General features: G+C 52.7%; 6 protein-coding genes across 6 annotated transcripts; 4 read left to right on the top strand and 2 right to left on the bottom strand.

Annotated features, from left to right (window-relative positions):
- Positions 1-205: 205 nt before the first annotated feature.
- On the top strand, positions 206-2,779 carry Z517_08492 (uncharacterized protein; the record flags this gene model as incomplete). The annotated part of the gene is made up of 1 exon (XM_013427008.1): positions 206-2,779. The coding sequence occupies one exon, from the start codon at positions 206-208 to the stop codon at positions 2,777-2,779; it is 2,574 nt and encodes an 857-aa protein (XP_013282462.1).
- An 856-nt stretch (positions 2,780-3,635) lies between these two features.
- Positions 3,636-5,381, bottom strand: Z517_08493 (uncharacterized protein; the record flags this gene model as incomplete). The annotated part of the gene is made up of 1 exon (XM_013427009.1): positions 3,636-5,381. The coding sequence occupies one exon, from the start codon at positions 5,379-5,381 to the stop codon at positions 3,636-3,638; it is 1,746 nt and encodes a 581-aa protein (XP_013282463.1).
- A 706-nt stretch (positions 5,382-6,087) lies between these two features.
- On the top strand, positions 6,088-7,380 carry Z517_08494 (uncharacterized protein; the record flags this gene model as incomplete). Its single annotated transcript, XM_013427010.1, has 2 exons — positions 6,088-6,172; positions 6,227-7,380. 2 exons carry the CDS (start codon positions 6,088-6,090, stop codon positions 7,378-7,380), a joined length of 1,239 nt encoding a protein of 412 aa, XP_013282464.1.
- A 542-nt stretch (positions 7,381-7,922) lies between these two features.
- Positions 7,923-10,202, bottom strand: Z517_08495 (uncharacterized protein; the record flags this gene model as incomplete). Its single annotated transcript, XM_013427011.1, has 2 exons — positions 7,923-9,590; positions 9,729-10,202. The coding sequence occupies 2 exons, from the start codon at positions 10,200-10,202 to the stop codon at positions 7,923-7,925; spliced, it is 2,142 nt and encodes a 713-aa protein (XP_013282465.1).
- A 1,479-nt stretch (positions 10,203-11,681) lies between these two features.
- Z517_08496 (uncharacterized protein) lies at positions 11,682-12,458 on the top strand (the record flags this gene model as incomplete). Its single annotated transcript, XM_013427012.1, has 3 exons — positions 11,682-11,816; positions 11,865-12,250; positions 12,302-12,458. 3 exons carry the CDS (start codon positions 11,682-11,684, stop codon positions 12,456-12,458), a joined length of 678 nt encoding a protein of 225 aa, XP_013282466.1.
- A 358-nt stretch (positions 12,459-12,816) lies between these two features.
- Z517_08497 (uncharacterized protein) lies at positions 12,817-14,228 on the top strand (the record flags this gene model as incomplete). The annotated part of the gene is made up of 3 exons (XM_013427013.1): positions 12,817-12,905; positions 12,970-13,123; positions 13,188-14,228. 3 exons carry the CDS (start codon positions 12,817-12,819, stop codon positions 14,226-14,228), a joined length of 1,284 nt encoding a protein of 427 aa, XP_013282467.1.
- Positions 14,229-14,630: the final 402 nt, after the last annotated feature.

The raw sequence follows: 14,630 nt of genomic DNA on the forward strand, positions 1-14,630 counted from the left end.
TTCCACAACATCTGTGCACACAGTTTTCTATGCTAGCAGCATCTGATCAGCCAATTCCTGAACACGCTAAGCTGCAAGTTGTTCGTCGACCGTGATCCTTACGCATGACCTACACTGCAACTGCAGCTACACCCTCTCCCTGGGTCCCCTGGCCGCAAACCTGGAGCAACTGATCGGGCTGGACAGTCAGCGCTCGCTGGCTGTTATGACCTCTGCTTTCCGCCGTCCGTCCATGGTGGAAACCCCAAGCGATGTCGATCTACATCAACTCCTTGTTCCCTCTTCGTCGAACGATGTCTCTTCCCAACACCAGGCCAATTCCGCGTCCTCCGAACCCAGCAGTGATGCTGGCTCCTTCGTGATTCCAGACAGTCTCTCCAGAAGCAACTCCGTCTTCTCCTTTTCGAGGGCTTCCTTCAGCAGCCAGATCGCGAGCCTGACCTCAATTAACATCCCGCAAGCCGAGTCCCTCGCTGCCACCGTCAGCTCCCTTCCGACCGCCCGCAAGGCCGTAAGAGCGATATCGACTGCGGCAGAGCAAATACAATCATGGATCAAGAAAGCCTTGAAGGTTTTGGAAAATCTCGATGCGGAGGACGATGTGGAATGGGCCGCGGCCGCCGGAAGGCTAGGCCTGGACGACACAGACAAAACTATAACCAAGTTCGAGTCGTTGATCAACATGTATGTTCTATCAATAGAAGAACTGCAATCACGTCCTGATATCGGCGACGCAAATCCTGAAGATCTCCAAGCTGTGGTCGAACAGATGGAATCGGTTCTAGGCGGCTGGGATGACGTTCGGAAAGACCTGAAAAAGGTGCATGAACAGGTGGAGCTGGCCATGGAATGGGAAGAGTTGTGGGCGAAAGTCCTTGGAGATGTGGGCGCAGAGATGGACGCACTGAGCGCTATGGTCTTTGAGATGGAGGAGAAGAGGCATACAGCCTATCAAACACAGACTCACGTCGATTCAAGCCAAAATATCGATTTGAACGAACTCGAGAGCTTCATCGATGAGCCGGCCCAGAAACGGACGACCCCAAACTCGCGGTTCAGCATTCCTTCATTTGAGTCGTCCCCCCTTGGATCTCCCATCATCGAAAACCCACAGGATGACTCAAACTTGCTAGCCCTTTTTGCAAGGATGCAGCCCCTCAGGGCTTCGTTGGATTTCTTGCCTATGCGGATGTCCATGTTCCAGTCTCGAGCGGAAAAGATCTTTCCCATTGCTTGCAGAGAGCTCGATGATAAACGCGCACGATTAGAGAGAAATTGGACCGAGTTGTCAAAGGAGGCAGATACCCTTCGGAGAGAGCTTAGCGAAGATCGTTGGGTGATTGTGTTCCGCAACGCTGGCCGACAGGCTCAGAAAATGTGCGATTCAGTCGAGCGAAGTATCCTGAAGGTTCAGGAAGCCATCCACGAAAATTTCCAAGCAACGAACCCATCTGCTCTGGCCAAGAGGATCGAGAGTTTCGAGGCGAAGAAGGTCCACTACAGCCCGGCTATCCAACGGGTGCTTGGAATTATCCAAAAAGGCCTCAAGGACCGCTTGACGGTAAACGGGGAGATCCTCCGCTTGCACAAGGATTTATCATCTAGAATGCGGGATCTTACAGACACGATGGATGACCTTGACAGCCTCCTGGAGCCCGTCACCTCACGGCAGAACTCGAAACTGCGAGAATCAATCTCGAGCATCGTCTCGGCAGATCGCTCGTTCACCAGCACCACTTTTGCAGGCACTCCGGGTAGTTCTCCTCCCTCGTCGGTTGATCTTCCCCCACAAAGACACGAAAAGCCTACATCGAAATACGGTCTGAATGGGTACACGAAACAACGCACTCCATCGACCAGCAGGCCGCCTCCTCCTGTTTCAAGCAACAAACGAATGTCGATGCTGCCCCAGACGCGGCGACCCACCACGCCAATGTCCCATTCGAGCAGCAGTGCACTTCGACGTGGAACCTCCCCTATGCCGGGTCCTCCATCTGTATACCGTCAAGGCGTCTACACTCCTCCTGTGGTGCCTGCACCGCGACCGGAACCAACACCTCTTTCTAACAAACCCCGATGGTCAGCTGTTGTGAAGTCGTACGATAGCACGATAGCGCCGTCGTATCGTTCTTCATCCACCACAACACCGTTAACCTCGAGAAGGTATACTCCGCGATCAATCTCTTCCAATACTGCTCTGCCACTGCGGAGCCCTCTCAGTCGCGAAGCATCCGCATCACCGTCCACACTGCACCCTCTTGCGAAGAGAGACAGCCAACAATTCAGGTCTTTCGCTGAGCGCGTCGCGGACCCTTTGCCAGCGAGAACTAGCAGTTTGTTAGACCCCGTACCGTATCACAAGACCAGGAATTCGAGTGCTCCAGCGCCGGGAACCATCAGATCACCGTCTTCACTCGTGGTCACCAATCCAAACAAGGCTCAAATGAGCGGAGGTGCGCACCAGCGTCCACCTTCATCTCTTAGTAGGAGCTACGGCTCCTCACATGTCCCATTGCGATCAACATCTCACAATCCTCGACTTGATAACAGGCTGGAAGGCAGTCCTAGGAAGAACGAAGACGGTTCGGAGGAGAATGACAGAGCTAGTGAGAACGACGAGGACCAAACCACGGAACCGAGTTCGAGTCCTCTGTCGAAGCGCACGATTACCAGACCCAGCAGCGTTATGGCGATGAGTGGGAAAGCGAAACGGATGTCGTTATTACCGGTACCAGTTGGAAGTGGCCGACAGAGTTCATTGGGGTCGAGGATTTCTTGAGACACAGCAGCCTCCTACAGCGGGCCTGAAGAAGCTGCTCCCACGATCATTTCTTTGGCATATCGAGAGAGGCGAGCACAATTAGTGCTATCAAATTTTTTCTTGTGTGTTTTGACAGCGTTCCAAGCGTGTGTACTTTCTCCAAGTCTTTTCCTTACCGAACCAGGCAAAATTATCTTTGCCCGATACCGATACCATAGCGCAGAATGCTACATAGCCATGCCCGAGAATATTTTGGATCCCGTTTACCTGCCAGAAGCTGCTCCCCTTTAATTTTCTCGTAGAGGGGCGTCTCTGCTTTTTGGATTACAGGGAGCATGTTCGTTGAATGTTTTTTTATTTTTATTTTTATTTTTTTATTTTTTTGGTTGTAGACTTGTCCAAATATCAAGAAACCAAGATAGAGCCCGAGATATCGAGATACCAGGGTACATGACCCGTGTCTTGTAAAGTGTTGCACAAGGGATATGGACAAGGCATATGGACATGGCGATTGACCCCCATCGTGCGATGAGGTGGATGGGTTGTAATGTCGGATTCTTCCATGTAGATATGTAGACAGATACATAGGATGGCGTAGATGGATAGATGGATAGGTAGAGAGGTGTCCAGATTGCAACTATCCTGTCTATCAGCGACCCAATCGACATGTATGGATTGATCTAAATGGTCTATATCTCCCCTTCCTTCTCGCATTGTGTACCCAATGTGTGTGAGTATGCCCAGCGCGTCATGTCCTATATCTGCGTGGCGTTCAGGTCTCCACACTACCTACGGAGTACGTAGGCACTACTCGGTATATACTGAGTAACGAGAGGCTCTCTAAGAAGGTAAGGGCCACACTTCTAACAAAGAATCAATAACCCAGCCCGTAACCCTTGACGCGGGAGAAGTAGAACGGCTTGTCGTTCCTCAGGTGGAACTCGGCCCAGTCGTTGGTGAGCACGTTGTAGCTCCAGAAGCCCTTCCACACCAGCTTGTTGTTCTTGGTGGTGTGGCGCGAGCGGGCGGATCCCGCGGATTTTAGAGAGAGGTGCATCGTGTACATGTACCGGGGGCCGGCGCCTTCGGTCTCGATGTGCAGATCGCCTGGGGACATGGTTGGCGTGGGGTTGGATGATGGGATTCTTGCGTGGTCGTGACTGTGGTTCGGGTTGGTGGTGGTGGTGGTGTTGTTGGATTCTGAAATGTCAAGACTTGGGTGGCACAGGCGCCAGCGGCCGCGGAGAGCGTGTTTCATGACGTCTCGTGCCGATGGAGGTGGTGCTGCTGCAGTGCTGGTTCCACCGCCACCCGTTGCGATGCTGGAGGAGCCGGATTCTCTCAGCTGGGCGGGTGCAGAGGAGGTGAAGTTCAGGGGATGTGTGGCCTCCTTTTTCCCCGAACGGACAAAGGTCAGGTTCTCCGGTGTCAGGTGGTGAACCACTTCGATGGGCTCGTTGGTTGTGAGAAGAGATATGCAGGTCCCGTCACGGAAAAAACGTAGGTACCTGTAATATGTCACGATGTGCACCGGGTTGGTCCACGTGCTCGCCGTAACAGAAGCAGCACCCGGCCTAGTGTAGTTGACGGTAGAGATGTATACACCCGTAAAGCGAATGCGGGGATAGTTGTGGAAAACCTCGCGCCAGATAGTGTCCTTAGGGAATGGGAGGTCCGTCACTCGTACGGGGCCCGGCAAGTCTTCATCTGCCAGGTCTTCATCCAGAGCACGGAAGGTGATTTCACGACCTTGTAAATCGGTGTTGAAGTCGTAACGCTGCCCGGCCAGGCCGAATTCGGCGCCCATGGCCACACGTTTCCAAATAGCGTTGTCGCTTAGGACATGATATGCCAACTTCTTGCAGACCAGAGACAGTCGAACATAAATGGCCGGATCGCGAACTGCTATGTGTCGGAGCAACTCCAGCAATACCTCCGCGGGAAGCTTCTTGATAACGCAAGGGGGAGGACGATCTCCCTCAATAACGGGCGGTGCACCTTCGATCTGAGCGTGTGCAAAGGAGTCGATCAATTGAGAAAAAGTTATATTAGACGGGTCGGGTTCTTTGAGGGAGTGGTGGGCGGTTGAGGGGACTGTGACAGGGGCGTTGGAGGGATTTGGGTTGGACACTTTTGACTTGGCTGTCTGAGGGAAGTGTTTGTTCTTGTATGACTGATCGACCTTTGAATCGAGCTTGTACGCTTTGCGGTAGTGGGAGAGACTATCTCCCAAGTTCCCCTGACTCTCCTTTTCGACAGCGCGCTCGAAATGTTCCAACGCACTGATGGGTTCTTTCTTGGAAGAGGCATTCGTGGTAAAATCGTCATCGTCCACATTATGGATTTTCAATGTCTCCATGCGCTGGTGGATCGTGGCTGAACTGCTACCGCCAGCCTGATCGGCATCGCTATAGTGGTCAGAGTCGTCCTGTTTGATATCTGCCGCGGGATGGCGAGTCGGAGGTTTGTTGACGGGTCTCTCGGGTCGGCCATCGCTGGTCCTTCTGTGTCTGTGTTGTGCTGATGACAGAGGCTTCTTTTCTGGTTTTCTAGCGCGAGCACTGACTTCTTCCTTCCACTGCTGGCGGAACTGTTCGAGTTCCGCGGCCTGCTCAGCCATGATGCCTTCCCTTACGTATTGACTCAGCGGGGTCGCAGACGGTCTCGCTAGGAGGGATGGATCACCCTGAGTTTTCCCCAGTTGTTCGATATCGAGAAACGGGGTTGGAACGGACCGAATAGATGTCGCCAATATCTATTCGAGTAGTACAAATGGTGGGGAGTCAATCAACTAGGTATGGCAAAGGAATGAGTGGCATTTGGCAAAGGGCATGAGGTACGCGAGGTACGTACCTACAGTAGTACTGCTTATCTAATCCCCGTGTTATCGCCGACACTAGCCCGAGTGGTCGGCTTGCTTTCCCGTTTGGAGGTGGCCGATAACGGCCGAGCAATGCTCGGTCTTTTCTCCTCTGACGATCTTTTTGTCTTTTTGGCCGCAGGTCAATTTCTCATCCATGCACCAGCCAAAAAGTCTCCATGTCATAATTGCCTCCTCACGCCCTACAACCTCATATCGTTCTCCTGGGATAGATGTACCAGCATTGAAGTTGATCTCGCAGGACCACGGCTCTATTCTGAACCAGTCTTCACTCTTCCAGGCTCCCCCGGCTTGAATGTCCTACTCATTCACTGCGGAGCCTGCGCAGTCGCTTGACGAGCATCCCCTCTCCCAACACGCGCTTGGTCACGATGCCCAACAACCATTACAAACTGAGGGACAACGGCATGACAGAGTTCTGCTCTCGCAACAGAATACTGGCAACATGTCAGGCTCTAGTAATATCGAGATAACCACCGCCCAACGCATGATCTCCGCCACTTGGGGGAGTATCTTGACCTCGCTGCTGGGTATGTCATGATCTCACCATGATATACCACCAAACCTTACTGACTCTTCCACAGTGACACCGCTCGACGTCGTGCGTGTACGATTACAATCCCAGCAACCTCCTTCCCCCTCGAATCTCTCCCGGTTTCCCGCCTACTCGACGAACTTCAAACACCTCCCGCCCGACCTGGGTGTCAACTCATGTTGTCGAGACGTGTTTTTTGTTGGAAATAATGGTCAGTTCTGCCTCGCAGGAAATGGCTCCGCACAGGGGTCATCAGCAATCGCTGCTGAATGTGCCGTTGAAGAAACCCAACGAAGGACTTTCACTTCGACCCTTGACGGCTTGAAGAAGATTGCCAGGAACGAAGGCTATTCGACGTTATGGCGGGGGCTTTCTCCGACACTGGTCATGGCGATTCCTGCCAACGTCATTTATTTCACAGGCTACGACTGGCTTCGTTACCATCGCAACAGTCCGATAAGAAAGATCTCCTCTGATACCTACGCTCCTCTCGTTGCTGGCTCGATTGCACGGGTAGCAGCTGCTATTTCGGTTTCGCCCATCGAAATGTTCCGAACTCGAATGCAAGCGACCTCTGGAATCGACACGGGTGTATTTAAAGAAACTTTACTAGGGCTGCACCGCATGACCCAGACACAGGGATACACATCGCTATGGCGTGGGTTGACACTGACCATGTGGCGGGATGTGCCCTTTTCCGGCATCTATTGGTGGGGATACGAAGCGATCCGCAATAAGTTGACCGATGCTCGCCAAGTGGCCAAAGGCCATGATCTCGATCCTTCCCGCTCCATGACCAGCGGACGATCAGCTCAAGCTGACGAAAACCACACAACTACCTTTGTTGACAGTTTCATTGCAGGTGCGGCTTCTGGCGCTGTTGCTGCTTTTGTCACCACACCATTCGATGTGGGTAAGACTCGTCAACAAGTTTATCACCATGCTGGAGACGACGCCCCCTCCGTGGTGGCAGCACGAGAGGCCGCCAAAGCCGGAAAGCATATCCCAGAAGAGCTCTCGATACCACGCTTTCTTTACCATATTTGGACCGAGGAAGGCATCAGTGGGCTTTTCAGGGGTTGGGCCGCTCGATGTTTGAAAGTTGCGCCAGCATGCGCAATCATGATTAGCAGCTATGAAGTCGGCAAGAAGTGGGCGAAGACGGTGAACGAAAAGAAGGAGGAGAGGAAGGCTATGTCTTGACTTTTTGGAGGTCTGGTGAACTCCCATCTCAAGAAGGAAAACGGCGAATGGTTTCTGGGACGACTACGAGTTGATTCGATGACTTGTACCAACATCAACAGGCCTGTTTTTGCGTCTAATGTACAGCACTAGTTAGGCGTTGGTGGACTTTTGAGCTAGAGTGTTATTGACTCCTCCCTCAGGGAAAGGGAATTACAAGGCTGAAGCTGTTTGAATCTTTTTGTCCGTTCCATTCCCCCTTTTCTATCTATCGCCGGCGGCCTCCTAGAGCTTGTGAGTATAAATAAGGAGCCTTGTTAACACCAAGAATTCCCAAGCAGGATATCTCCAGTTACAGCGTATTGGCTTTGTCGACCGTTGTGTAACCAGAGCCTGAAGTACTCGAGATATCTCACATTACCTCTACTATCACTCTCCCACTGGACGCCACTATCATATGAGCAGGTCGACACGGATCGAATTGCCTCAGTCAACTCCCACCAGACTCATTCATCCACGTCGTCATCCATTCCCCCCTCGGAAAACCCCTTGCCCTTGCGCTATTATAACTGGGAAATCAGCGCGGTTTGAGCCGCCGTCGAGGCCGCGACTTTCACGCCGCCCAAAGCCAGGTCCTGCGCGACATACTTCCGAACGAGGGCGTCGCGCTCCTGCTTCTTCCGCCGGGCGTAGTCCCGGTCGTTGAGCGGACAGCGCGGGTCGAGGTCCGGTCCGGCGCAGGTGTGCGGCATCGCGGGGTCGGGACACCGGTGCTGCCGGAGCAGCTGGCGCGGCTGGTTCAGCGGGCACTTCGGGTCGACGCACGTGCAGGGATGGCTTGTTCCGTCGTCGCCGCATACGTGGGTCGTGGACGCGATCGGGCATCTCTTCCGGTAGCACGGGTGCGATGGCGGGATGTGGTGGTGGTGCTCGTCCCCGTATGTCCGGAGGCGCATGTGTGCGTGCGGGTGGTGTTCGGGCTCATTTTCAGGCGGAGGCTCAGGCTGGCCGGGGTCTTGCGGGTTGGTAGGCGGCTCATCGGGATTTTGTGGCTGGCTGGGGTGGGAGGGTTGATTGGGTTGTGATGGCTGGTTAGGGTGGGATGGTTGATTGGGGTTCGACGATGGGTTCGACGGTTGGTTGGGATAGGACGGCTGGTTCGTTGGGTTGCCATTCTGGTACGGAGGGATGTCGTTCTGAAACGGGGGCTGACAGGGCGGGTTGGCGGTGTGGTAAGGTGGGCCACAGTGGTTCGGCTTGTCCGGTGGGTTTGAAAACTGCGACGGCGTATCGTAATTGTCGTCGCTGGGGACGTCTGAGCAGGAGTGTTCATCCCAGTCGCGGTCGTGATTATCAGTGGTCCTCGGCGGGTTAGGTGGTTGACCATGCGTTGGTGGTAGGGCCGGCGGGAAGCTGAACCATGGTATGCGAGACGGATTGTGCCCCGGTATCTCTCGCGTTGTCTGTGTAGGGTGCTTCGGATCTTGCGGGCAATCTGACGGATGGTCATGAAGAGGGTGGCGTTTCCCGTGCCTCTTGTAGCAGTATTTGTGGAGCAGATACGCGATCACGCTCAAGATGACCAGTCCAACCACGCTGCCAACAGAACTCTCGACGATTTGGGGGGTGTTGTTGTGCTTCGGTTCGTCGTCGCCGACAACGCCGACTGTGCAGTTCTCGGGAGGCAGGTTCGACGTAACCCCGACGACGAAGATGGAGTTCTTGTCGGCCCTGTCCGCCGTGACCTTGACGTCGATCGTGCCGGTACTGGGAGCGACGACGGAGAATCCACTGGAATAGTAACTGGAGTAATAGTCCGCTTCGCCTTTGGCCAGAGTTTTGCTCCCAGACACGATTTGAACCGCTAGGGTGCCGGCATCGACGCTTTGGACATTGAACGTCAGCTGCTCCTTGGATCTTGCGCTGTACGACATGGTCTGCGTCTCGGAGCCTGAAATGAAGTGTGATGCATCGAGACCAGCCAGTAAAGTGGTCGTGTCTCCGTCCGGGTTGTCGTTCCTCGTAAGACCATTGACAATGATGCCGTCGATAAAAGCCTTTGAGGCATTATAGTTCTGTATGGTAAAATATCTTCCCCCGGAGTTCATGATCGCAGCAAGGACGTCGGTGTCCTGCAGGCTAGAAGACGAGTCCAGAAATCCGAATGCCACTCTGATACCGAGGCCGCTAGCACGGTTAATCTGATCCACGAGATCCGAGGTGCTATAGTCCTGAGAGAACAGTCAGCAACACAGCAATAACATTTGAAGAGGTCGTGGTGGTCAAGATGTTTGTAGGAAGTAGATAAAAAAAGGGTTGCTGAGAAAGCAAGCCAAAATAAGGACAGGTCAATATCAATATCTACGTACCTCCCCGTCCGTGAAGACTAGGATTCCACTTCGACCAGAGGTGTCTCCCGTATTGACAGCAGTGAGTTGCTTAATGGCCATTTGAACACCACCTGCAATATAGGTGCCGCCATCTGCGCCGATCCCTGCAAGCGAGCTTGCAGCTGCACCGGGGTCTCCAAGAGGGTAGTCTAGATAGGCTTCATCGTCAAAGTTGATGATGGTGACTTTGTCTTGCTTCTGGGTGCTGGTTACCTCGTCCTTGGAAATAAGCCAGTCGAGAACCATTTTGGCAGCACTGAGTCGATATAGGTAAGGATCTGATAGTTCCATAGAACCAGAGCTGTCAATCACAAGGGCGACCTTGCGATCGCCATTGTTTGAATTGGCTCGCAGGTTGGTACAGACCGGTGTCGAATCTCGTGGAAGGAGATAAGCATCGGCAATGCTCGCGAAAAGAACGACAAATGGCAGAACCAGAAAGAAGGGATACATCCTGACAAGGACGATGATGTTGCCCCGGGTTGGCTGTCTCGACCAAAGTCAACGAGGGTCGCTCCGACTCTATATGGTCGAGGAGATTGCCTTTCGTCTGGTCAGCAGCCGAGATTCTGGCTGCAAGAGACGAACCCCCCCATCTGTTGGCTGGCTCTGCAGATGGCCATTTGCCTCGAGGCAACTTCCACACGAGGGAGTGGTAGTATACGAGGTGCACTTGGCAGGAAACATGCGGTAGGGGATGAGATTGACTGATTGGGAAGAGAAGTAGACTCTCGACCAACGGTTGGTCAGGGGCTGCTTGATCACGGGTACAAGGTAACAGACGTAATGCGCATTTTCAGACGCTGTGGCTGGGACTGTGACAAACTATTGAACTGTTGAAAGCGGCGTTCGTATGGTGACCCTGATTTCTCGTGTTGTCTGCGAAGTCATTCTCGATTCAGACGCGACTGGTCGAATAAAAGGAGGTAGAACTGTTGTAGAATCCAGCCTTGCTGTCAATGACCCCTCGAGTCCTCGTATCGTGGGGACCAGGTCTGCTGAAGAGAGTTGCAACTCTCCCTGTGGCGTTTCTAGACCATCTTCAGCTCTTTCCATGACGGTGTATATCCATGTGTTCTCGGTAGCTTCACTGAAGCTAGTCAAACCACATGAGACTCAGCCTTATAGCGGTCTTGGCCGCGATCTCCCGCTCTGTATATGCTTGGTTTCACAGCTCGATTCTTTCCCCCAATAGCTCATGGACGTCAGGGGTAGACATGGGAGTGGGCACATGGGTATCCCTCGCTACTCAGCATGGGACTCACCATGTAGGACTTTGACACATTGGTAACCGCCGAAACTACACATCTCAAAGCTGGCCAACAGGCTGGCCCTGTGGAAATTGGACAAGGCAGAGTTTCGCTTGGCGAGGACAGTTGAGTGTTTGTGAGGCTGAGAGATGCACCCAGAATCCAGGTTGCTTGATGTGGACGGGTGCGCCTCAAGCCTTGCCTAGGGCCTTGGCACGCGCCAAGACATCGACCGGAACGGGCATAGAGGGGCCCCCTCAACCCCTTATTCCGACATCGAGAGTCACTATTGGCCCTGTTAGACTTCATCCCTCGTATCTATCTCAGGAGACTATACGTTCCAAATATATCGGCAACCTGGCCTGCCATCCAGGATGTGTGCCTTGACATGTTCGTATTTCTGCAGCCCTTTGGCGGTGGCAATTTCCCATTCTGCTGTACAAAAGATTTCTCTTGTGTAAGTACCATGTTTGTCAAGAACCAGGGTATTTCCTGCTGCTGCATAAATAGGAGCGCTTCCTGTTTGAATATCCTTGATGGCTCAACCCATTCCGTTCCTTGTTCACAGAGATTTCAAGTCGCTCGTTGATTCTACTTCCATATCGTTCACGTTCCGTTCTAGCCAAGTCATCATCCTCTACTCTGAACCTATCAGAGACTTCTATATACTTATTAAGCCATCATGTCTTCCGGAGAGGGGTACTCTGTTGTGCCTGTGCAGCGCATCTTCTTTCCTTTCAGGATTGTCCAGATGATCTTGACCGTTATCGTGTTTGGGATTGCCTGCTATCACCTTTCTCTGGCACCGAACTATGATGTGAGATCCCCGGCTTGACTCTATAAGTTTTTACCTGACACTTGTTAGGCTGGCGGCATCAGCCTTTTCACAGGTCTCGCCAGCATCATCTTTCTGATCTACTGGTTCGTGGCCAACAGCCCAGGCAACACCCATCTTTACAATTACTGGGCTATTTTTGCTGTAGAGCTCTTCGTCCTCATCTTTTGGCTCTGTACCTTCGCCCTCACAGCCGACAAGGTCGCCCTACTTGTCCAGGCTACAAGCTACACTTCAAGCTACGATGGCGTCGACTATTCCGGCGGTGGGAGTGATGGTAGCGGTTCGGTCTGCTACGCCGGAGTCTGTGTCAACTACAAGAGAGACCTCCATGACAAACGTGGGCTTGTCAAACGATCGACTGATCCCCTCTCTGCGACCATGTATGTCGCCCTTGCGCTTTCAGTCATCAACTTGTGAGTATTAGGGTCCTTCGTTCGTCAGTGTCCCTGCCTAATAGAATGCAGCATCCTGTTTGGCGTCACCTTCGTCCTATATACGATCAACTTGTTCCGTCACCGGGCTGCTCTCTCCAGTCTCAAAGGTAACAACATCGCCATGAACAATGGTCATGGATCAGCTAGCCGAATGGAGAAGGGAGTGGTCGTCAATGGACACCAGTGAAAAGAGAGTTTTGGTGTCGAGCTCAACCCTGAGATACCGCCATGGTCATTAAGAGAGAGTCCGGACATTTTTCTGTGATGTGGTCATCTATATCTGTGTTTATGAAGGGGTTGTCATGTTAAGAGGCCTATATCAATGAATCAGGACAGGTTATGTACGTACGGGATGATAGACATAAACCAACGAACGTGGTCTCATTATCATAGAGACGAAGGAATCTAAAAGCGGCGCGACCCAACCTGGAAACGCCAAGGCTGACTCAACGCGCTCCAGCACCAACGCCGCCCTAGTCAATAGGCCAGCCAAGTGTCCGTTGTCGACCAGATTACATTCTTGATATGACTTTCGATATGCAAGGATGGGCGTTATACGGACTATAGGTATTGTAGTGCTCAGCATCTCGTTCGTTGTCTTCGTTGCTCTCTTTGGTCGACTACCCATCTTCAGGTAAGCGGGATTTTCCCCTCCCCTGAAGATCCTTCAGCCTCAGCTTCTCACATGTTCTCTGCAGGAGGACACCTGTTGCTTTTCTCCATCGACTACTATGGAGGCATATCCCAAATGCTGTCATCAGCGTCGATGAACGGCTGACCGGGCGCCGTCTAACGCATAGTCTCGCGAAGGCGGGCAATTATCTCATGAATGAGAAACATCCTATTGTTCTTGTACGTTCAAGGATCAGGTGTTGAGCAGGCGAGAAACCGGACACTTGCTCACCAACGCATCTAGATCTTCTTTGTCCTCTTACAACTCATCGGCGAAGTTCTCTTCATTCCAGCAGCATGGAGCCGTCTTTCGACCAAGCAAATAGCGGTGCTGCCACCTCTGATTGTTGCTCCTTTGGTGTTTCTGTACCTTTCTGCCACCACGTCCTCGAACATCACTGCTGAGAACCACCGGGCGGCAATGTTGGCTTATCCCTATGACTTTGCTCTCTTCCACCCGGGCTACTTCTGCTCCACCTGCCGATTTGCAAAACCTGCAAGGTCTAAGCACTGCTCTCTGTGTAAGGCTTGCATTCAGAAACAGGACCACCACTGCATCTGGATCAACAACTGCGTGGGAAGGAACAATTACCTGTGGTTCAATCTTCTCCTAGTCAGCATAGCTGTACTACTCTTCTACGGTTCACATCTTGGTTACGCCTTGCTTGACCGAAGACTTCAGGACCAACTGGTGCCGCCGGCGCTGACGAAGGCCAGTTTCACGGCCAAGCGGTGGAGCACCCGGATGACCTGGAACGAGTATGCCCACGCCTGGGCTTGGGCTATTGCCATGGAATGGCAAATCGGGGCCGTCATGATGCTAGCTATGATGTGTATCCCTTTGGCGTTGGGGTTTCTAGCCTACCACATCTATCTCATCTGGGCCGGGATGACCACGAACGAGAGCTCCAAATGGAGTGACTGGAAAGAAGACATTGCGGATAAGGTAGTCTTCCGGGCGGAGATGACCAGGCTCAGAGAGACGTATCCACCTTTACCCGAGGACGTCGAACCACTCGATAAGGACGTGAAATGGCCAGAAGGCGTGCGGGCGAAGTGGTGGCTCGTGAGGACGAGAGATGGCAAACCACCGACGAGGAAAACCCCTAGAAAGAGTGTAAATGGTGCCAGTGTTGGGAGGCCTGAAGCGGCAGAAGGTAAACAGGGTGAGGAAGAGGTGCCGGACGAGCGGTGGGAACTTGTTTCTTCGATTGCAGAGGTCGAGAACTTGTATGACCTGGGTTTCTGGGACAATTTGTGGGATGGGCTGTTCAATCGCGGGTGAGGCTGTCTGATTTGCAGCACGAAGAGATGATCTTGCGGCGTCAATGTCCTTGTGGTGGGAGTTACAGCGGATGTACAGTATATATCAGATCCGCTCAATGCTCGAGCACTTCAACCGCTCAGCCAAATCACGAAAAAAGGTTCCTCTACCATAGACTCCCGGCTCTCTGACTGTGTTATCGTGACTTGAAACGACTATTTGTTTTCCTGTGGTGGTCTGCGTTGGTGCAGTGAGTCCTGAAATAGAAGTCGAGGTGTATACAATCGTATCACGTGAAATGGTGCCGCCTTAAGCGATCCTGCGATGTATTTCCAAATCTCAACCCCAATTGAAGTTGGAACCGCGTTTGTGGCATTCTCGTACGACTTTCGATTGATCCGGCGGCGAATGTCAGTGCCTGAT

Source organism: Fonsecaea pedrosoi, assembly GCF_000835455.1.
Source record: "Fonsecaea pedrosoi CBS 271.37 unplaced genomic scaffold supercont1.5, whole genome shotgun sequence".
NCBI lineage: Eukaryota > Fungi > Ascomycota > Eurotiomycetes > Chaetothyriales > Herpotrichiellaceae > Fonsecaea > Fonsecaea pedrosoi.